The 22,950-nt window shown below is 38.8% G+C and overlaps 1 protein-coding gene and 1 long non-coding RNA gene across 2 annotated transcripts; one reads left to right on the top strand and one right to left on the bottom strand.

Annotated features, from left to right (window-relative positions):
- Nucleotides 1–2,160: 2,160 nt before the first annotated feature.
- On the bottom strand, nucleotides 2,161–4,550 carry LOC311081674 (uncharacterized protein; the record flags this gene model as incomplete). Its single annotated transcript, XM_084112287.1, has 5 exons — nucleotides 2,161–2,246; nucleotides 3,033–3,113; nucleotides 3,259–3,306; nucleotides 4,058–4,358; nucleotides 4,500–4,550. The coding sequence occupies 5 exons, from the start codon at nucleotides 4,548–4,550 to the stop codon at nucleotides 2,176–2,178; spliced, it is 552 nt and encodes a 183-aa protein (XP_083968413.1). The 3' UTR covers nucleotides 2,161–2,175.
- Nucleotides 4,551–19,118: 14,568 nt separating this feature from the next.
- Nucleotides 19,119–20,853, top strand: LOC311089278. The gene is made up of 3 exons (XR_014607664.1): nucleotides 19,119–19,180; nucleotides 20,329–20,408; nucleotides 20,741–20,853. It is a non-coding gene; the product is annotated as an uncharacterized lncRNA (long non-coding RNA).
- Nucleotides 20,854–22,950: the final 2,097 nt, after the last annotated feature.

Raw genomic sequence — 22,950 nt, 5'->3', positions numbered from 1 at the left:
CTGATGTTAACAAGCGGAATCACTGGAGAAAATATCATTTTTCAAGACACCGTTATAGTGATCAGTGTTTGCTTTAGTTGGGCTCTTGACCCGTAAACTGTTAACATTAGATTTTGCTTGGCTGCTGTATCTGAGTTATCACTCTCAGATGAACAAAGAGAAAAGTTGATCAGGTGGTGTTGGTTATGTTTTGACATAATCAGAAATTGCCTGAATCACTGAACTCATTTAAAGTCTAATCTCAGACTTAAATGTTTATTGTTGATTATAGCATCACTGTGATACTATAGCATAAGATCCAGAAGTTTTGAAATAATCTAAAGGATTTCTTAAAAGTTGTTCTGATAAAACAAATCTTTCTTTTAGGCACACACAGACATCAAGATTCAGTGTATGAATCTCAACAATGGTGACAAAAAGAATATTCAATTAGGGAAAGGAAATAACATAGACAATTCAGATCATAATTTATTCATACCGCAATGCATGATGGGAGCCATGAATGAGTTTTGATTGGTGGCAGCCACTGCAACATGCTTTATTATTGTCACCATTGTTGAGATTCACAGGCTGATTATTGATGTCAGTGTGTCTACATAAAAGACTTTTCAAAGTCTTTTGATCAGAACAACTTTTATGAATATTTAGATTATATTGAAAATGCTGATTTTTTTTTGCTGTAGAATCACAGCGATGCTGTAATCAACAATAAACATTTAAGTCTGAGATTAGACTTTAAATGAGTTCAGTGTTTCAGGTCAAATTATGATGATATCAAAACATAACCAGCACCACCTGATCAACTTTTCTCTTTGTTCACCAGCCGTTATAACTCAGATACAACAGCCAAACAAAATCTAAAGTTAATGATTTAAGGGCCAAGAGCCCAACTAAAGCAAACACTGATCACAATAACGGTGTCTTAAAAAAATATATTTTCTCCTTCAGTGATTCTGCTTGTTAACATCAGGTGTCTTCAATAATGCCCAATCATCACTCAATGAATCACTTAATTATATCATTAACTTTAACACTCTTGAGTCTGGAGTCATATAAACTCCCAGGAGAGTTCAATTAACACTGGAGTGTTTGCTGTTGGACCTCAAGGTATGTATCTCCTTGATCATATGTAACTTTTTGAGGATCAAAAAGCATTAAAAGTTACATGTACCGTTTCTTTTAAAGGTTAAGGTACAATATTGTACCCTTGAGGGTACAGCCCCAGTGACAAGCCATTGTACCCCTAAAGGTACAATTATGTACTTTATTTTCTGAGAGTGTATGTAGAGCCAGCCCTGATTGGCTGCTTGAATCTCAATTTAAAAGAACGTCCAGTTCGCGGCCTTTCTTTCTTTTAGCTATCGGTGGAGAAGTCATAGCACGGTTACTCATGGTTCTTACAGGGCTTTCAACCGAGGAGGTCCTTCAGAAAATATCAGAAGCAGGCATAGAAGTATCCGACGTCGAGATGAAAGGATATGAAATGGACTTTCAGGCAAATGACACTTACTCAGATGATAATAATTTATATGTCACAGCTAGACATTAAGTGTAATATGAAATGTTGGAAAATGTGAAAATGAAAAGTATTTAATACATTTTTATTTTACTTCTGCGTGTGTGTAATATATATCTCATTATAGTCAACGATTGTACCCTGTCAAAGCCAATTTTGTACCATTTTTGAAGGGTCCATTTTTGTACTGTTAAATAAAGGTACAAAATTGTCACCACAGGTACAAGACTGGTCTCTTAAGGTACAAATCACAAGGGTACAAATATGTACCCTATGCCAAGGGTACAGTATTGTACTCTTGAGGGTACAGCCCCAGTGACAAGCCATTGTACCCCTAAAGGTACAATTATGTACTTTATTTTCTGAGAGTGTATATTCTATTTCTGGGGAGTTTTCAGAAGAATATTTATCAGAAAAAAATCATAATCAATTGTTCGCCAACATTTATTACAATATAAATGAAAATAAATTGTAAAAATATTTAAATCTAAACTTAATGGTGTCACTATTTCTTCAGGGTGGTCAGAGTTTTTTCCTCCTCTTTTTTCTGAGAATAAAAAAATAAAACATAAAACAATGAACAATCCTCAAGAAGTTTTTGCTATTTTAAATATTGTTGCAGATTTGCTCAAAACTTACCAATATTTTATTGTCATATTTTATTGTAATATTGTAGGCATCTCTATTTCCTCTGGGAGAAAAGAGGAGTCCTTCTGCGAGTCCTTCCTCCCTGCAAAATAAAACCATTGACTGACCTCTCGAATAATTCAAAATAAAACCATTGACTGACCTCTCGAATAATTCAAAATAAAACCATTGACTGACCTCTCGTTTAATTCAAAATAAAACATTCACTGTCCTCTCGTATGTGTTTTCAGTACCGGCGCCATGGGCAGGCATTGGGGGCCCGCCCCGCCCTGTGAGTCACTTTTTTTTATGAATAGGCTACTGTTATCAGAAGTTATCGTTTTATAACTCCTGAATAAAAATAAAAATGTGTTTGGTCTGTTTATAAAATATATATATATGAGTCAAAGATTCACTGACCCATTCATAAACATCTAGGCTTGTTCGACTTGAACCGGCGCTGCACAGACCGATCGGTGAATGACATCAAAGTACCGTGAGAGTGATTAGAGAGCAGATGCTCCTTATACTTTGAATTATACTATTTTCGCTGCTAAATTACACAATATGAGGTCGTATTTATTTTTTAACGTGCGAAAATTTCGGAAGAGAATTTCAGACTCAGTGTGCAAGGACCTTTAGCGTCAGTACATTATACATTATATATTATTATGCACTATTGATCATTATCATTGGACCATTATGTTCATAATCGATTAATGTTATTATGCAATGAGGTTGATCTCATTTGTGCCCCCTGGAAAAATTGAATGCCCGTCCGTGAATTTGTGTCTGGCGCTGCATAGGTCTGTGTGTTTTTATCATTATCATTATTGCAAATGTTCCAGATGAGTGTGAATGATCAGATTGTGTGCGGCTCAAAACTCACCAGCTCTTCTTGCACAGATGATCTGAAGAAGAATCACAGTAGGAGCAGCAAACACTGCGATCTCAACAATAGTCACAATCACTGCAGGAAACATGAGAGGAAGAAGAGAAACTGTACATGACTGAAGTCAAGGGTATTCAACTATCAACAGTTATTGATGAAGCTTTTACAGACTGACTGATAGTTTAATGTTATAAAGCTGTCAGTATAAATGAACGTGTCGTACCTCTGTATAATAATCCAGCAGTCACACTGACTTCAGTTTCTCCTGGATCTGTGGATCACGTCTGTTAGTTCAGTTCAACACATGATGCATCATATAAACAAGATCATCATCACATAATACTTGAGCTGCACATCACAGAAATGATGGACCTTGAATTCTGGATCATCAATATAAAGTGACTGGTGTACATTTATGTACTTTAATGGTTTGTGTTCATTCAGCATTATAACAGGGCAGGTTTGAAAACATTTGTAAACATGTAAACACATGAAACCATTTCTACTTTGAGTTCAGCCAATCACAGTGAAGTGTCTATTTACACTAACTCCGTCCACTGACGTCTGATTGGGCCAGACAAAATGACGTTAGACGCTGGATGGTCCACAGTAGCAATAGTGTAGGGTTAAGGCAGTGGCAGAAAGTTGACGCAAATTCGAATCCTTATTTTGCAGAACTCGCTCTACTTTCCAATCGCATATCAAATCGAAAAGGCATTTATTTTCCATAAAAATTAAGAAAATATTCCAAGAGTTGAAATTAAGTGTCTAATGTGTGTTTAATAATAAAGTATAGTTACAACACATTTGTAAATCGTTAGCATACCACTTATTAATTTATAAATATATAGTAATGTTTTGTAAATGATTAGTTCAGGATGAATGTTAGCTCAGATGATTCATACCTGTAGATTTCAATCATATTTTAATGACTTAACTCACAAGATAACTCTAATTATCTATCATTATAGCACATTTAACAGAAATTATTCCAACACTGATTAATGAGATTGTTTTCTCACCTGAATACTTGACAGTGTATTTGACTGAGGTCTTGGGTTGATTTCTGCGAGTAAGCCGACATCTCCACTCTCTGTTGTCATCTTCATTCAGGAGTGTTGTAGTCAGAGTGATGATGATACAGTGATATTGATCTGATGATGATAATATCTGATATCTGGATTCTGTCTTCAGATCAACACCAGCCTGATTCACCCACAATAGCTCAATTCCCTCAGAACGAACCCAATCATCACAGGAGTATCCAGCATATGAATACAACTGACAGGAGAGAGTCACAGAGCGGCCTGGACTGATCTCAGTCTGTGAGGATGAAGATGATGATGATGATGATGGAGACACTGAAACTGAACACAAGAAACAAATCACAGACTCTTCAATCATCATCTGAGTTTAAAGGGAGAATCTGCCCTTTTTATATTGACTACATAATCATAAACTTACCATGAAGAACATGCAGATAAACACGTGCATCAGGTCCTTCTTGTCTGTCATTCACATATTGTTGGCAGTTGTAAAATCCATAATCTTCTTCTGTGACTTTCTTGATGTTCAGAGAGCAGTCAGACTCCAGACTCAGTCTCTCATGTCTCTCTGTGTCTGTCTTCTTTATCCCTAAAGTAATCAGTTCAACTGTCTCTGAATGATTGTTAGAGTAGGTCCATGAAGTTTTAGATTTGCAGTCAGAAAGAGCATTATTACAGGACAGACGCACATTTTCACCAGATCTGATGAACACATGATCATCATCCACTCCACTGGTTCCTGAAACACAGTATATCTCAGTGATCATTATGATATTAATAAATTAAACTACAACTAAACTACAATTAAACTAAACTGACAACAGGACATTCTCAGTGTCAAATGTCAGTTTTTTAGGGCTGTGCAAAAATATAGATTTTTTATTATTTCACAGTATGAGTGCACAGCCAGATAACAGATGTTTCTTAAGAACGTTCTCCAAACACACAACTGACTTCAGCCACAGCCTTAGATGAAATAAAAGAAGACATTTAAATCTGTGAAGATCTCAGCAGAGGAGGATTAAACAACTCCACAAACAGCATTACCAGCTTCACTTATTACTAACCAGACTGACTTTATTTCTGTCAGACGTCTACAGAAGCTCTTATAGGAGGTTTAGATGTTGATGTTTTATTATTTCGTTTGACATTACCATCATGGAGATCAGTGTTTGCTTTAGTTGAGCTCGTGACTCTTGACTTTTAGACATTATATTTTCTCTGTCTGCTGTAACTGTGTTTGTAAGACTCATTTGACAGGAAAAGCCAAACGAGAACACATCCAGATGATGTTGGTTTGATATTGATGATAAAAATGAAATCATCACTTAGTTTTAGTATGCAGTCTTCGTGAGGTGTTATTAATTTTATATTTTAAATTATAATAGTCCCGTGATTATACAGTATGAGATCCAGCAATGTCATAATAATTAATGAAGAATTGAGAATTGAATGAAGTCACGTTTATTTATATAGTGCTTTTTACAAAACATAGATCGTTTCAAAGCAGCTTTACAGAGATAACAGGAAAATAATGCAACACAGTTAATTAAAGGCTTTACTTTAGCTCTAGAAGAAAATAGTGTCATTGTCCATATTTTCCAAGGTCATTTAGGTTGTAAAAATCATTAGTTATTAATTTAGTTCATTTATATATACAGCAGGACTGTCATCGTCCAGCTCAGTTCAGTTCTCATATAATGGTGTCAATGCAGACAGATCAATAATATTGTTGTAAATTATGCATACTGACCATTTCAGTTTTATGAATGTTTATTTAACACACATTTTTATTTACAAAATACTATTTCAGTTCTATACATGTTGTGGAATCTACATTTTTAGTTAAGTGTTCAGTGACACAAATAGCTTTGCTAATAAATTGGAATGGAAGTTTTTATTTTTCTGCTGAGTTATCAATATAATGTGATACACACACCAGAATACATCAGGTGGTACACAACAAGTGTAGCCAATACCCAGTCCTATTATTCAGGAATAAAACCGTATTTGCAAATGCGACAGTGACTGTGAATTCAGAACATGTATGTGAGGACGAATAAACATTTTTATGTAAGTATATTAATATTTAACCCTTTCCTGTGAGTTTAAAGAGCATGTAGAAATGTGTTTTTACCTGTGAGAAGTGAGCAGAGAATGATCAGTCCCAGCAGATACAAATCACTCCTTTTAGCCATTTTCTGTTTCTGTCAGTCTTCCCTTCAGTTTAACATCATCAGCCCCTCAGTAAAAATCAGTAAAAATGGTTCAGCAATACCTTGACTTCATGTGTAGAGACTCATAAAGTCTAGCATGAGAGTCCAGATCCGCACCAGCTTCTACTCAACTGAGCAACCAGCTAAAAGAGAGAAGAGGAACTACCAACAGAATCCACAGCCATCATCAGTGTAAACATGAATCAGAGATGATCAGTGCTCGATGTGGTCAACCTGAGTTCTGAGTAACATGTTTCCAAACCTCAACAGTGAGCTCACAGCTCTGAAAACACGACGGAAAACATGTAATGTCACAACAAAAGCACAGCCCACAAGGCCACAGTCACCTTGCTCAATTAAAACCAGACAAAAGGTTACACAAGAGTATGAATACACAGTCTAACAAAGGAGAAGCAAAATAAAAAATAAAATTCTTCATATATTGTATGTATTTAACATGTCTGTTTCCACTGATTCTCCTCTGTCATGTTACACCAGCTTTCTGATCTTGATTCAGTTGAGGATTAATTTCATGTGTGATTCTCCTGTGTTCTGATTTTGGTTCGATCCAAAACTTTACGCCAGAATCAGCCAAATCAGGGATTGTTGTAAATTAGTCATGGGTCGTGTAAGATAATTGTGTGATTCTGACAGATCAATTTAGCTCAACGGAATTATTAATTAATTTATAGGGAATTCGAAAGAATCACTTATTACAACCGAGAAAATGACTTGTTCACGGTTCATTTGAACTGGCTGTAACTATCAACTCTGCAATGGATATAAATATCCGCACTATAGTGAAACATTATAGTTAGCCAGGTAACTTAGATCAGAAGTTTAAGACATTAAATTCGTAAGCACATAACACAAGTAATACTTCTCTTTAAAAATACAAACAAGACTTTATTGATTATTCTAACACATACAACTAATATCTAACACAAACACACGCACACACATTCATACGAGTTGCAGAAAGAAAGAGAGTGAGGAAAGAATGAGTTTTAAGAGTGAGATGATGAAATCCCAAGTTTCTATATGCACTTATAAGACAACCTGAACGAACCATCAAGCATTAATTTAACCCTTCATTTCTTAGGTGGTTTATTAAATCTATATCAAATACACCAGTTCAGTTTAAGAGTCTGGAGGCTACTTGCATGTCTTTGCTTTTGGGATTCCCTTGTCTGCGTAAAAGGGGTTTTCCCGAGTTCGTTGGCTGGTCTCCTCGTGCCTGGGTCTGGGACGGCCAATCACGTGGTGTGCTGGCGGATGAATGAAAGTCTTTGTTGAAGCTGGCTTTGCAGAAGAAACGTGGACCGAAATCTTGCCGCAAAACTTAACTTAGAACCGAGACTCACAATGGAAAAGAAAGGAAACTAAGAAAAGAAAGGGAAATTAGACGAGAGTAGATGATGGCTTGAATGAAGTTGTTTAACCCTCTGGGGTCTAAGGTGTTTTTGGGGCCCTTGGGATGTTTTGACATGCCCTGACATTTGTGCTTTTTTCAGTTATTTATAAACATGTTAATGGCAAAGGTGTAAATTCACTCTATATAGCACAAATAGGGCTACCATAATATGTGAGCAACATGAATGTAGATGTTTGTATTTTTAAGAGAATAATGTTTATGCGTGGTTATTGGAAAAAATAAAAAAGAAAGTTGCTGAAATAAGACCACAAAACTCATACTAAATATGTGTCCACAAGACTTTTGACTAATGGATGTTATCGCTTCGAGTTCTGGCTTCAAAATTATGTGAAAATAGTCTTGCTTTATCGTTCACATAAAACAATACATTGATTTAAATTGTGTAAAACAGGTTTTGCTTGGAAAGCCAATATGCGAGGGGGGAGTGAACCATTGACCATTTAAGATTTTGCTTACATCTATCTTGTAAATATGTTTTGCTATTTTATTAAAAAAGTTACAATTACAACAATAATTACAATTTCAACAATATTTCAAGTGTACTCTTTCTTTGTAAAAAAAAAATGATTATAGGCCTACATTTTATCATATGTATTCATTAGTTTGAATATAGCCAACATTGGAACAGCTAACATCTTAGTTGATGACTTTATTTTTGACAAAAATAGTATTATATGTATCATATGTATATATATATATATGCATATGAGCAGAAATTGCTAAACAAAAGCTGATGTGACAGTATATTCTACAGTAAAAACTGTACCCAAATCTAGTCAACAAAATGTTGTCTTTCATATTTCGCCTGACTGTAACATTGTTTTTATGAAATATTAGGGCATATAAATGTTAATTTGCAGTTTAATACATTGCAATACAAATAGCCTACATTTTATTTCAACATATTTCAGTCGATTTTTACTCATCTCAGTATAGCAATACAGTTTGCTAAAACATCATCATTCATTCACACATAGTCAGAAACGCGATTCACTTGAGAAGGAAAAAAACTTACTACAGTATTCCTCAGCTCAGTCGGATCCTTGCTCCTCGAAATACCCGCACTTCTGAGGTACATTTTCCATTATTATTATTCCTCACAGCGCTGCGAGACGGTGTAAACAAGTAATGATCTGAATAAACTTGTGTTTTCTCGAGCTGATATGGGGGCGTTCACAGGTTTGCGTGGATTACCTCAGTCATTTGCGTTTGAATAGCGCGCGCTCTCTGTGGGCGGGGTCACATTAAAAATAATTCGATGAGATGAGAACGACTGACATCTCGCTCTTTTCTTACAGATTCTCATAAACTGAGAATATTTGTTTTTTATAAAAATTACTTCATTTAAAAGAAGAGAATTCAAGCTTCATGCCTGTGTGTCTGTATGCCTGTTTGACTGAGTATTCGCTGAGTTATGGTTCTTTTTCGGACGCGTTTTAGAATTGACTTCACTGACAGAGAGAAAGCAGAACTCGCATCATGTTTATTTTTCTTTATTTGGCAAAAAGCACAACACTTTGTTTTTATTGTGAGTATACACAAAAATAATACACACTTAACAGGAGAGATTGATGTATGAAACTGGTTTGTAAGATCAAAGTCAACAGAGTATTTGGACTCTTGTTTGAACTGATAAAAAAAACAAAAAACGAGCAAATCATGCCGGTGTGATTGCCGACCTCAGAGGTTTAACCCATGTTCTTCTGATCTTTATTTGGGTTCTTTCGTCTGCACGTTTACATGGTTACTAGTCGGTCTGGTCTCTTCTCCCTTCGCACACTTTTTCTAACTTTGTTGAGAACTCTTCTAAAACTCTGGAACGTAGTTCACTGACAAGCTGAGCCATATCACATTAATTATCGCAGGCGATATGTCCGCGATATTAATGCGATATGGCTCAGCTTGTCAGTGAACTATGGCTCTTTGTAGTGAATGCCGCTCCATCTGAAAGCAGGTGATGGCGATTTACTACTAATCAAGGAACCGGCTTTACTGACGAGATGAGCCTAACAATGTCATGCGATATATCGCCCAGCCCTAAGTTATCATAATCTTATATATCTATTTTGTAACTATTTTAAGTGTAACTGTCATGAGGTTGAAGGAGAGAACCCAAACGCAGACGATATGCAGACACTCAAGGTTTATTACAACACAAAACAGAAAACAAAACCCACAAGGGGGCAAAACAGGACTGGAGGAGAGTACACCTTGACTAAGACAAGATGATAAATGAAGACTAGATTCTGACTTGACGATGACTTGACAGGAAACAAACAGCAACACAAACTCACAATTCTCATTAAACAGGATTCAGACGAATTACTCACAGGACTGTCACAGAGATTAACACGCAATGTTTTACAATGTACCAACACAGGACAGAAAACAAGAGGGGATTAAATAGGGAGCAAACTAATCAGGAATACAGGTGTAAGCAATGATATAATAATTACAAGATGAGATAACAAGGGGGCGGGGTAAGGTGACAAGACAACGCAAGCACACAGCCCAAACAAATGGCCATGTGCTTACACATAAAACATGAGTCTGTCATGATCCTGCCTCAAGACAAGAGAAGATCTGGGACACGAAGGCAGAATCATGACAGTAACCATAACCATATTTTGTCAATAAACCGTTTCAATTACAAATAATTTTGATTTGGTATTGATTTTGAAGTGCTACATACTGCAATACAATATTGTCATTCTCTATAGCAACGCTCTCCCACATATTAAGCTATTGTAATTTTGCTTATTTCCGTCGTTGGTATAAGTAGCAGTGGGTGGAATAGACAAGTAATGTCTATGATCGAGGGGTCAGGACTGCCAGGAAAGTTCAAGGCCTGGCTCTTCCAACACGGTCTGCTACCACGACTCATGTGGCTACTGACAATCTATGAAGTACCTATGACAGCAGTGGAAGGAGTCGAGAGGCGTCACTACGAGATCAGGACGCAAATGACACATCAGTGGCGCAAGCTGAAAGCGCATTGAAGCTGAAGGACATCATCGGGAACCCATGCGTAGGGAGGCAAGGACTCGGATCCACCCACTTCCAGCAGTAGAGAAAAGCAGACCCAAGGCAGAGGAGGGACATGATTCAAGCCGAGGTCCGACACCTGGAGGAAGAAAGGCGCAGGTCTAGGGCCGTCGAACTTGGAGGTCACAAGGTGCCTGGACAAAGTGGGACCTGCCGAAGTGGAAGATCACGTGGCCTGATGTCTGGAGACTGGAGCCCTTTTGCATCTCCTTCCTGCTCTGTTCAGTGTACGACACCCTTCCATCACCAACAAACCTCCACAGATGGGGAATGAGGGAGGACCCAATGTGTAGACTATGCGGAGGGAGGGGAACAATGGCGCACATACTGCAGGATGCAAAACAGCTCTTAGCCAAGGAAGATACAGGTGGCGCCATGACAAGGTTCTCAGTGCACTGGCTGACATCTTGGAGCAGGAGAGGCAGAAAAAGCGCCAGACCAGTACAAGGCCAGCAACATCCATTCAGTTCATCAGAGAAGGGGAGAAACCACCAGCCCCCAAGAAGACAAAAAAGAGCCTCTTGCAAGCAGCACAATCCTGGGAGATGAGGGTGGACCTGGGAAGGAAGCTAGTCTTCCCCCAGGTTGTGCAAACACCGCTGAGGCCGGACGTGGTCTTATGGTCTGAGGAGGCAAGGAAGATAATCTTGATTGAACTGACGGTCCCGTGGGAAGACGGGTGCGAGGAGGCCTATGAGTGGAGAGCCACCAAGTAACAGGACCTCGTTGAGCAGTTTAGGGCCAAAGGGTGGCAGACCTGGCTATTCCCGGTTGAGGTCAGGTGTAGGGGTTTACCGGCGCAGTCTGTGTGGAAGAGACTCACAGCTCTGGGTATAGCAGGAAGGGAGAGGAAGGCAGCTGTCCGTAGGTTCTGCTCAGCTACTGTTCGGACGCTCTTGCTTACTGCTCCGCGCTTTGCTCTATCGCTTTTACATTTTATCTCCTATTTTTTTATATTTTATTTCCTTTATTTTATTTCCTTTTATCAACTAATTTTAACTTTAGCAAATCAGCACAGTGCTCATACGACAAAGTTTAGATTACTACAAAAATTGAGAATTATTTTACCCGACCAGCTTACATTCCGGGAAAGGAAAACACAACTGCCTACAAGGATAAGAGAAAATGCCTCTTCTGGAATCTACTTGCTGCACCAACTGCCACAGACTTTTACAAAGGATTGCAGTTTTTGAAACAAAGTTACTTACGGGACCACCAAACCAGACGGAGCACACAACAGAGCTTCGTCATGGACACCCTTTAGCATATAGCGGGTGAGTCCCATGAAATTAGTGCTCCTCGACAGGTAGAGAAACAAGCCGATCGACTTACAAATCGATGGCACAAACAGGGAGCGAGACCCAAAGGCACTCAAGGCTACTATTGCCGCAGTAGCATCCTCTACCCCAGATACAGCTCTGACAAGGATTGCAAACACTGGTCTCCTACCACCGCCTATACATCATGAGAACAGATTTGAAGTACTAAGGAATGTAAATGAGGAATCCCCAAACGTGATGAATGTGATCGAACACAGACTGAATGGGCCAGTAGCTAACACTGATGCTAACTGGCGCTCAAGGTCGAGCAGACAGCGGCACTCAGCTCAGTGCGCAGCTGAGCCCAGGACTCTTATAGTGGGGGACTCCATAATCAGACACATTAGCAGCAGGGATACAACTACGTGCTGGGATACAACTTCTGATGTAAACAGGGATCTTCAGAACATTCTGATGAAACATAAGACTGCAAATCGACTCATTCATGTGGGGAAGAATGATATTCATAAACAGCAGTCAGAACTCCTTAAGAAGGATTTCCATGAACTTTTTGAAACACTTAAAAGACTGAAAGTCCAAAGATTCATCAGTGGACCTCTCCCAGCAAGAGGAACAAACCGGTTTTCACGGTTACTTGGGCTTAATACGTGGCTGCAAAAAACCTGCAATATAAAAGCAGTGAACTTCATTGACAATTTCAATCTTTTCTGGAGTCAGAGACAACTGTTTCATCGGGATGGCCATCACCCAAACAAACTTGGTTCAAGAGTGTCCCTCAATCATCCTTCTGCCAATCCACTCAATCTGAATGGCACACACACACCTGGACACAGTATGAATGACCACGGGACTTCACTTCAGCAGCAAAATGGACATGATAACACCACTCCACCACAACAACCTCTGCTCACGGACACAATCTCAGCTGAGCCCTGCCCACAGAGCTCATCACAGACAGACATATCAGAACTGCTTGAAGATTCAACACCCAAGGACGACTTCCTGGAAAACAGCCAGGAAAGTCAGGACAGCATATTACAGCCTCCGATAACACCAGAGCAACAGCCCCTTTCACCAGACACGTTAACCCTCTCCCCAGCATCGCCACTTCTGTGCTTCTCACAGAAAATGGAAGAACTGGTGCATGCTGGAACCAGACTATCCCACTCTTTTGCTGCAAGCCCCCAGATACCAACCAAAAAAAGACAGGCACCACTACCACCAAAGCCTGCGGGCCCAGCTCGCCCTCCCCCTCCTGTGAGAGCTCTTCGGCCTCTGCCACAACGACAGGGCCCACACCCTCCTCCATTTGCTCGAGGTGAACCAAAAACAACTGATACCAGCTCTCAGTGATATGTGTCGGGTCCCCGTTTTGATAACAGTAACTTTCTCAAATGTTTACAGAACAAACGGGAACCCAATGTGCCTGTATCTTTCTCTAAAGTCAACGATTGTACCCTGTCAAAGCCAATTTTGTACCATTTTTGAAGGGTCCATTTTTGTACTGTTAAATAAAGGTACAAAATTGTCACCACAGGTACAAGACTGGTCTCTTAAGGTACAAATCACAAGGGTACAAATATGTACCCTATGCCAAGGGTACAATATTGTACCCTTGAGGGTACAGCCCCAGTGACAAGCCATTGTACCCCTAAAAGTACAATTATGTACTTTATTTTCTGAGAGTGTACAGGGCCGTCATTCTTTTCGTTATGTGGGCCGAGGGAAAAGGGGTTCTGTGGAACAGAGCTGGGCCAGATCAAATTTCATATGTGGGGAAAGTACATTTATCTGACCCAAGGTCACAATCCTGATTTGGATCAGATGATCACTGGATTGATCTGGATCACACTCCTCCCACCAACATTCAACCCTCATGTGTTTTGCCGTGATCATGCTGTGCCATTATTGCCACACACGGCCCGGCTCCGGCTGACAGGAGACATGCCATTGCCCACAGGAGGCCAGCAGTGCCAGATCGAGGACACATTCGGGACAAGACTGCTTGCTATGTGGGGTATTCCCCTGAAAAAGGAGGTTCAGTATTTGGGAATAGTCATTACTAAAGATCAGCACAAAAGGTGTTTACTAAATTTCATCCCAATTGTTGAAAAGCCGAAAAGGAAATTAAATCAATGGCTTTTGGGAGATCTTTCTTTAAGGGACAGAGATCTAATTACAAAGGCTGAGGGTATTTCTAGACTGACTTATACAGCAATGGCTTTGCATCTTAATAGAAACATTTGTAAAGAGATTGATAAAGTGCTATTTGACATTATATGGAAACCAAAATACAGTACATAATGAAATCATGTGAATTCATATGAAAATTGTGAATTTTAAATAAAACATTTTAAGTAAATTGGCTTTGTCAGATTGGTCAGATGTTAGAAATCCTTACTCCATTTGGAACTTTATCCCTATCCACATGCTTTCTAAAGTTGGTAATATACATTTTCTTCTTGTTTGTAATTATAACTTTGACAAAATACCAGTGAAATTATCTGAATTTCATCGCCAGGCATTTTTATCATGGTCCTTAATTTTCAAGCTTAACTTTTTACTGCGTAAGTATATAAATCAACAAGGGTATGTTATAAATGCAAAAAAAAAAAAAAAAAAATGTTTTTGAAATATTGTTTTGACAGCGGCATCATATTGGTAGATCAGTTATTTAATTTAAATGGTTTTCTTTGCACTCACAGTGAGTTTTTGGCACATTATAATATTCCTGTTACAGTGGAATATACAAAATGTTTTGATGCAATATGTAGGTTTTGAGGGCGAACCAAACACAAATGAATCTTCCAGGTGATTCGTTCAAACATAATTCCACACAGAACTCAACACTCCAGACCCCAAATCAAAAGTTAATCTAGGGCCCTAAATGGAGTGGGCTCCAGCCAGTCTACGCTAACCAACGAAACCCCCCAGCTAAGAACTTTATGGCCATGCAAGCTTCAAAAGAGATGAGCCCAACTAAAGGCTCATCTTCGTTCCGTTTTGTTATCTATTATTTGGTCTTTTGGAGAACTACAGATAAGCACAGCCAGGTTTATATAATACATTGTATATAACATGTTTTACATCATTTAAGACAGTAATTGAGCTTTATATTGATCAATCCGATTTTCTATGAAGAAGCAGTTCAAACTTTAAAAAAATGTAAATGTGTCAATTGCTGAGTCCCAATTCGCATACTATCCGTCCTAAATAGTATGCGAAACTAGAATTAGTACGTCCCAAATCGTAGTATGTTGAAATGAGTGTTCCAAAGATACCCGGATGGTCTACTATTTCCGGTTAGAATTCGAAGTGCAGATCAATGCACACTCTAACGGCTAATATTGCCAACAACCCATTGCGTGCGGGAGGGAGGAGATTTGCGGTGATGGTAGTGATGTAAACCTGGCAGTCGGATGCAGCAGCGGCCAGCGGAGATGTGCCCTCAGTTTTTAAGTGTAAGAATTCAAATGTTTAACCCTAATAAAAGTTATATTTTATTGTCTCGTAATATTAATGGGTTTATGTTGTGGCAAAAAAAGTACCGTGTTTATCTTGTAGGGTCCGATGAAGATACTGAGCGCCTCATTGCAGGCAACAATAAATAAAAAGAGTAACGTTACAGTGTCATGCAAGTGTCTTTTTTATGTATTTATTTTGATGTTTCTGTCTGACTTATTTGTAGTAATACTGTGGCTGTACAAATGTTAACTTTATCAGTCCAACCAAAGAAACATGGTTACTACACTTTTACTCTAGTAAAAGCATGGTTCATTTTCATCGGGGTATTTTTAAGTATTATAAGTATAAGATTAAGTGTAAAATACGTTAAACAATAGTTACACTTTAAACTTTAAATATTTTAACTCAGAAAATAAGTAGGCCTAGCTTTCGTTACACATGCACATGAACGTCAGAACCAGCCAGAACCAGGTTGATCTACGACGACGCCCTGCTTCACTCCTCAATTTGGTAAAACACATTGTAAATGTATTGTGGAAAAAAAGATGGGAATAGTAAATAAAATTATATTGGACATAGCCTATAAGAATGAATGAAATGTAAAATGTTTTGTTAACAGTCGAGGTGTGCGTAACTAGGCAACCACGTTCAAGTTCACGTTGCATGACGTCATCGAAGTATGTCCCAGAACGTGCATACTCATTTGCTACACACTCAAAAGTATGTACTTTTTCCTCACAAAAAAAGTACATACTTTTAGGTCGTAATATAAGCAAAGAGTATAGAAGTACCAAGAGGCGAAACTCAATAGAACGTTCCATTGCAACAAACTCACCCATGCGCAGAGCTGCAGCTCCGCCATCTTGGACTGAACGCAACACAGCTGTCATAGAATTGAACGATACCGGTTCAAATTCAAAAGCGGTTAAATGAACTAAAAAGTAGTTTCTAGTTTTTAATATCTCTAGAGCAGACATCCCATGTCTCCCGGAAGATCCGGGAGTCTCCCGCATATTGATAGCGGCTCCCTGATGCCCACAAATTAGCTAAAATCACCCGGAATCTAGAGCGAGCGAGCAAGAGCGCGCAGCTCCAAACCGTGTAACGTTAGAGCACACGGCAGAAAGGGTGAGGAAGCGAAATATCAACATATCAACCTAAAATGTGGAACACAACTTGTTCAGATTTTTTGCTTTCATTTTCTTGCAGTTCTAGAGTAAAATATATTTTGTAATATATATATTTTATATAAAATATAAATAATTATATTTTAAACTTGTACATTTTAATAAACTCAAACTTATATAACGTTTTTGTGTTTACTTTCATAATTTATTTCACTTCAACAATAATCTGACAAATTAAAACAAGACCAACCATAGGTCTAAATTCCAAAGCATTCTTGAATTACAACCATTAAGTTTGGATAGTGATTTTCATGTTTATGCGAAAAAAAGTTAAAGGGTTAATTTAGTGATAACAATGAATTAATAGAGCTCGGGATCGTTGCGTCACGCCGCAATGCATTGTGGGAATCACGGTACGGAAGTAGATGTACTGTATAGTAGCGTATAGTAGGCAGTAGGTAACGTTGATCATTTGGTCATTAATTTAGGTTATTTTTTGGAAAATGGTTCAGTATTGCTGTATTGTGAACTGCTGTAATCGGTCTCATGATCGACAGGGCAAACGCCTCATAAATCATATTAGTTTTCCCTATATGGCTTGGGTCGCCGCTGGTCGTCAACCGGACGAAAACAGTGGATTATTGCACGTATAATAAATAACTCCTGAAGTGTAACAAACCCACATAGACAAGCTTCGTAGCTCACAGAATCTGACAAGTGTGTGTGTGTCACCACTGATGCTTGGTTCACGGTGCGAACGATTGTTTTCTCCGCGTTTACTTTGTAGATCTGCAGATCTTGCACTCATCCATTTGTGAACTGCAAGTGAGCCTCCAGTGACAAGTTTCTACTTTTCTAAAAGTGTCTACTTTTAAACAAACAATTCAAAACGAAAGAAAACAGACAGCTCTCTGCTTATGTAAGTTAATCCGTATGCAATTTGCATTTCTCTCTGGCGCATTCACTTAACTTACAGCGAAGATCGCCAATCAGCATCGTCAACCTCATCTTTGCAGCCGACTGTGACAAAAAAACCCCATTTGTTTATTAAACAATTAAAATGTGTGTGTGAATGTTGTTGCCGAGGGCACAGGAAATTGTAAATCCGGCTCTGGATCGGAGGTGTAAGCGCTCACTCCACAGACCAGGTAGGAAAATATCAGGGAAACTGAGGCTTGGTATTAGCCTACTCCAGACTTTATTCATAGGGATCGATTCGCCTATAATCTAATTTGTTTTTTAAGTAGCGTTGTTTGGCTTCATTATTAAGTTTGTCAGTATACGGTATAGCCAACTTTTTTTGTCACGGCCCATAACTTTTTCTCTTTCTTTCTCGGTGCCGGTGGAGACCGGTCGGCTACGCTATTACTTTATTCCGAACGCTTCTGCGTTGCCTCTAAAATGGCCGCCGTTACCCACAATGCATCATTCCATAACGTCTACGCCCGAGCTCTATAAAGCGGTCATTTGCCAGGTTAGGTGTTCATATATCTCTGAAAGTATGCCCAGGTAGCCAGCAGAATCGGGCCAATCGCGGCCGAGTGTCGGCAGACTCGGCTGTGTACTGGCATCGGCTCACCGGAAGTGAGCCAGCTCTGGCCCAGTAATGGTTGCCAGATCCGGCTAGGTTTTGGCTGTGTGTAGCTGGGCCGATTGTGGTTGAGACATGGCGCATTAGGCACATTAAATTATAAAAATGCCACAATTCATAAACTTCAAAATGAGTTTTAAATTCATGATTGAATTTTTTTTTTTATAATAATAATAATAATAATAATATATAATTTTATTTTTTATATATATATATAAGAATTGTATTTATGTAATGTTCTAATTCTAGATGTTTATGTTTGTAAATGCTGCGTGCGTGACTTTGACGTGTTTTAATGCGCGTGCTCGTGAACGTCCGAGACGCTTTTTCAAACACAGGAGCGGCGTAGAGTCGCCATGGAAACGGCGGGCCACCACTGCATCTGATGAGCAGCAAAACCCTCTCTCGTGGTGTTTTTATTGCTTTCAGGTGAGTTTAGTTTCTTGAATCACACGAATAATACACACAACTGTGCTTGACATTTATTTATCTTATTTGTAATTGACACGCTTCTGTTGAATATTTATTTATAGAAATGCTTTATTGTCTTCGAAAAAAAATCCGTTAGCATCTCAACTGTTTTCAGAAAAGGTAACGTAGGCTAACTAGCAGCTAGATGAGCTTTTGTTTATGAAAGTTTGGGGTTGTAATCACATCTTATATGTAGATTATATGTTTTTAATAGTTTTGTTAAGGGTTTTGCTTGGAAGTGAGCTAATTTATTTAACATAAACGTATGTATTATTTAACAGAAACATATGTGCTGTTAATCGGTGACGTCACTTACATTGAGCGCTAAAATTGGCTGAAACTAGCTCAATGGTAAACAAATATTGATAAACAAATGATCTGTGATTTCAGCAGCAACAAAATAACAACAGAGGGGAAGCTCTACTATTGCAACATTGCTGAAGAAAGCTGCTGCCAGAGAAAGACACAGGTAAACTGAGGAAGCCCATTAAATTACTTTAAATCCATTTTCTCACAATGTTTTTCACCTAACGTTATATCACCATGCATCTGTTTTCTTATTTATTTTATTTGTTTAATTTATTTTAAGAAGGTTTTGACATCCAAACGTAAGTGACACTGTTGGAGCAATATGAATAAGTAAACCTAAAAACATAAATTCTGTTATGCTAATTTAAAGGTGCTGTATGTAGTTTTCAGCGACCTCTAGCGGTGATGTTTCAGATTGCAACCAATAAGTTTTTTAAGCGCGTGCTCTTGCGCGTGCTCGAATTTATGAGCGAGCACTGTGCATAGACAGTATATAAACGGCACTGTGGGTACCTTCCAGACTGAGACGCAACACACAGGAGAAAGCATCACACAACATGCTGGAAACTAAGGTAAACTCCCACTGCAACGTTACAATAATAGGCTACTTTTATCAGCTTGACGTTGAACTAATGCTCCATGCTCGTACCATGATAAGTATGGAACCCTATCAACCGTGCCGAATTTTGCCACTGCAAGCACCACTTCACATTTTCTTCAGGAAATGTATATTCTAGGTTTGTAGATAAGGTTTATCCATGATTCAAATGCCCTGCCGATGTTGAGCCGTGTTTTTTCACCCGAAGTTCATCCGATTCACGTCTGGCCTTACGAGCCTCAGCAGAAATTTTGTTTTTTTGTTTTTATCAATATGTGGAGTTTGTGTTGGAGTCTGTGTTGTGCTGGGAGCAGGTCGTTTCTTAGTGTTATCAGACATGTCATAAGTTGCATAAGTCATAAGTCCATGTCATAAGTTGCAGTGTCTTCGCTGTTGAGTGCAAAGTCAGTAGACGAGGCGAGAGGCTCGGGAGCGCGCGTGCAGGTCACGTCACTGGATTTCACGGTAAATCCGACCCGGCACCTTCACTTAAAAATAAGAATACTTGCTTTCCGAGGTAATAGCAAAACCCGCAAAGTGGATCATTTTAATGTGAGATTACAACCCCTTCACACACAGGCAATAAAAAAAAGATTCATTTTAGTAGAAAAGTTACATACAGCACCTTTAAGAAATTATTTTCTGTATGTTATTCTTTCTATTTTCCTTGCCTTTAAATAAACCTGGCAAGCGGTTTGTTGTGTTCCTAGATCCTTCCATGCTGATGGCCTGCACAATAGCAGAGTTGGAGCAGATCAACATCTCTATGGCGCTGTGAACCCTATGACTTGTAAGTAAAACTTTCAACTAATGTCAAACATACAGTATTGGTATTAACGGCATGTTAACAACACCAAACACACCGCCAAGATGACAACTGCCTTGATAAAGGTGTAGGTGATGGAGTGGCCAGTATGTCTCCAGATCTGAACCCTAATGAGCAAATGTTATACTTTTAAAGGTGCTCTAAGTGATGCTGGGTGTTGTCACTTCTTGTATGAATGTGCTCAGCACCACTGCTCACTATACACAGAATACGTGCGATTTATTACCTCTATTATTGTCAGTGAATTCAGTGTCTGGAGTTATATCCCTTTGTGGTGTGTATTCTTCTAATTTCAGCTCCTGAGTCCATTTTGGGGTGATGGTCAAGACAGAACCAAACGAAAGCTGGACTGTAACCTACTGGCCTATATGACAGACTTCACACTGACAGCTACTGGCATGGATGCTGCATCACATGTTTTTGAACAAAAACTTTTTTTTTACCTAGAATTTAAAGGGATAGTTCGCCCAAAAATGATATTTAAGCCATGATTTACTCACCCTCAAGCCGTTCGAGATGCATATGTCAATCTTTTTTCAGACGAACACATTTTCAGTTATTTTAGAAAATACTATTAATAATATAATATAATAATATAAAATAATAATATTTTAGATCTTTCAGTGGTTATAATGTGAAGCAATGGGGTCCAGCAGATTCAAGTCGCAAAATGTGCATGCATCCTTCTCAAAAATAATCCATCCGGCTCCAGGGGGATAAACGAAGGCCTTCTGAGGGTAATCCGTGCAGTTTTGTCGTAAAAATATACATATTTAAAACTTTATAAACGAAAATAACTGGCTTCCGGTGGCGGTCGGTGCGCGTTCATGGAGATGGTTGCTGGCATATGACGTAGGACGTAACGCAGGAAGCGTCGTGACGTAGAACGAGCGTGACAGCGCAGCCAGAGAGCAGAGCAAAACAAAACTCTACGTTCGCTCTACGTCACGACGTCATCCATCTCCATGAACGTGCGCCGACCGCCACCGGAAGCCAGTTATTTTCGTTTATAAAGTTTTAAATATGTATATTTTTACGACAAAACTGCACGGATTACCCTCAGAAGGCCTTCGTTTATCCCCCTGGAGCCGGATGGATTATTTTTGTGAAGGATGCATGCACATTTTGCGACTTGAATCTGCTGGACCCCATTGCTTCACATTATAACCACTGAAAGATCTAAGACATTTTCTAAAATAACTGAAAATGTGTTCGTCTGAAAAAAGATTGAAATATGCATCTCGAACGGCTTGAGGGTGAGTAAATCATAGCTTAAATATCATTTTTGGGCGAACTATCCCTTTAAAGTGTGGTGAAGTATTCATCTGGCCTTCATCAGCCTCCATGAGGGGACTCTGTGTCTTATCTTATGTGATCTTATCATTTTAAACATTCTTAAAAGTACGGCTTATTTCTTCTGAATTTATTTTGTAGTATGTGTAAAACTTTTCCAATAAAAGAAAATAAACTTTTAGTAATGTATTGAAGTAATGAAGTAATTTCATTGTTAAGTAATGATCATGATTCAACAATAAAGATTGTTAATGGGACCTGTTAATGTAGTATGTACAGTATAAATTGCAAATGTATGCTTGTGTTGGGCACGTGTTTACAGGTTACCCAAGACATTTTAGAGGAGGTATGCTGATGCTGTGTATTTAAAGGTGCATTAAGTCATTTTTACTTGTAATAAAATAAAATTGCAATATGTAATTTATGTATATAATGTTTGTTTTTTGTGTAATAAAGTCTATCATTAAATTGTAACTTGTCTTTGTTGTTATTTTGTAGATGTTTGTTGTAACTAGGCTTATGTGTAATTCAAGATACTTTAGTAAAACAATTTGTGGTACATGAAATAAAAAAAATCATAAAGGATAAATTTCCCTTTGGAACCCTGACTCGGGCCAGTACCGGCGAATTATACAATTTATGCTGGCATGATTATGGCCCGATTCCGGCAGCGTCGGCTCAGTTTCGGCACCCGGAATCGGGCCAGTGTACTTGGGCCGATTCTGGCGCGTCATTCATTGCCGCGTTTCACAAGAGTCTGGCAAACGGAACTGGGCCGATTGATTTCTTCCGGCTTGCCGGTTCTGGGCCATTGTTGGCCCACATCTGTTTGGCTACCTGGGTGCGATTTAAAAAGCCCATTTCGAGTCTTGACTATTTCGACCAAATACATAACATTAGCAAACTGTTAACTTACTGCGGTTTTGGGATAGCTTACATTAACGTTACAGCACCTGTTATCGTTGACGTTAGCTCACTTTAAAGTTAATAAAAACCTTTTCTACTTTACCTCTCTGGATCTTTGGGGAATCTATGAAATGGTAGTTGATTGGCTGTACACTGGTAGTTGTTGCAGTTGATGGCAGAACACTGTTTTCTTTGTTTCCAAGATTATTTCCAGACATGCTGTACAGTAGTTGTGCTAACGGTAAAGCCGTTGGTTCAGTCCAAAATGGCGGCCGCGCTACCGAAGCGCCACCTAGTGGCTGTTGTC

The sequence above is a fragment of the Abramis brama genome, assembly GCF_963993115.1.
Source record: "Abramis brama genome assembly, chromosome: 1".
NCBI classification, from domain to species: Eukaryota; Metazoa; Chordata; class Actinopteri; order Cypriniformes; family Leuciscidae; genus Abramis; species Abramis brama.
The sequence above is the reverse complement of the archived record's forward strand: the minus strand, read 5'-3'. Positions and strand labels throughout refer to the sequence as shown.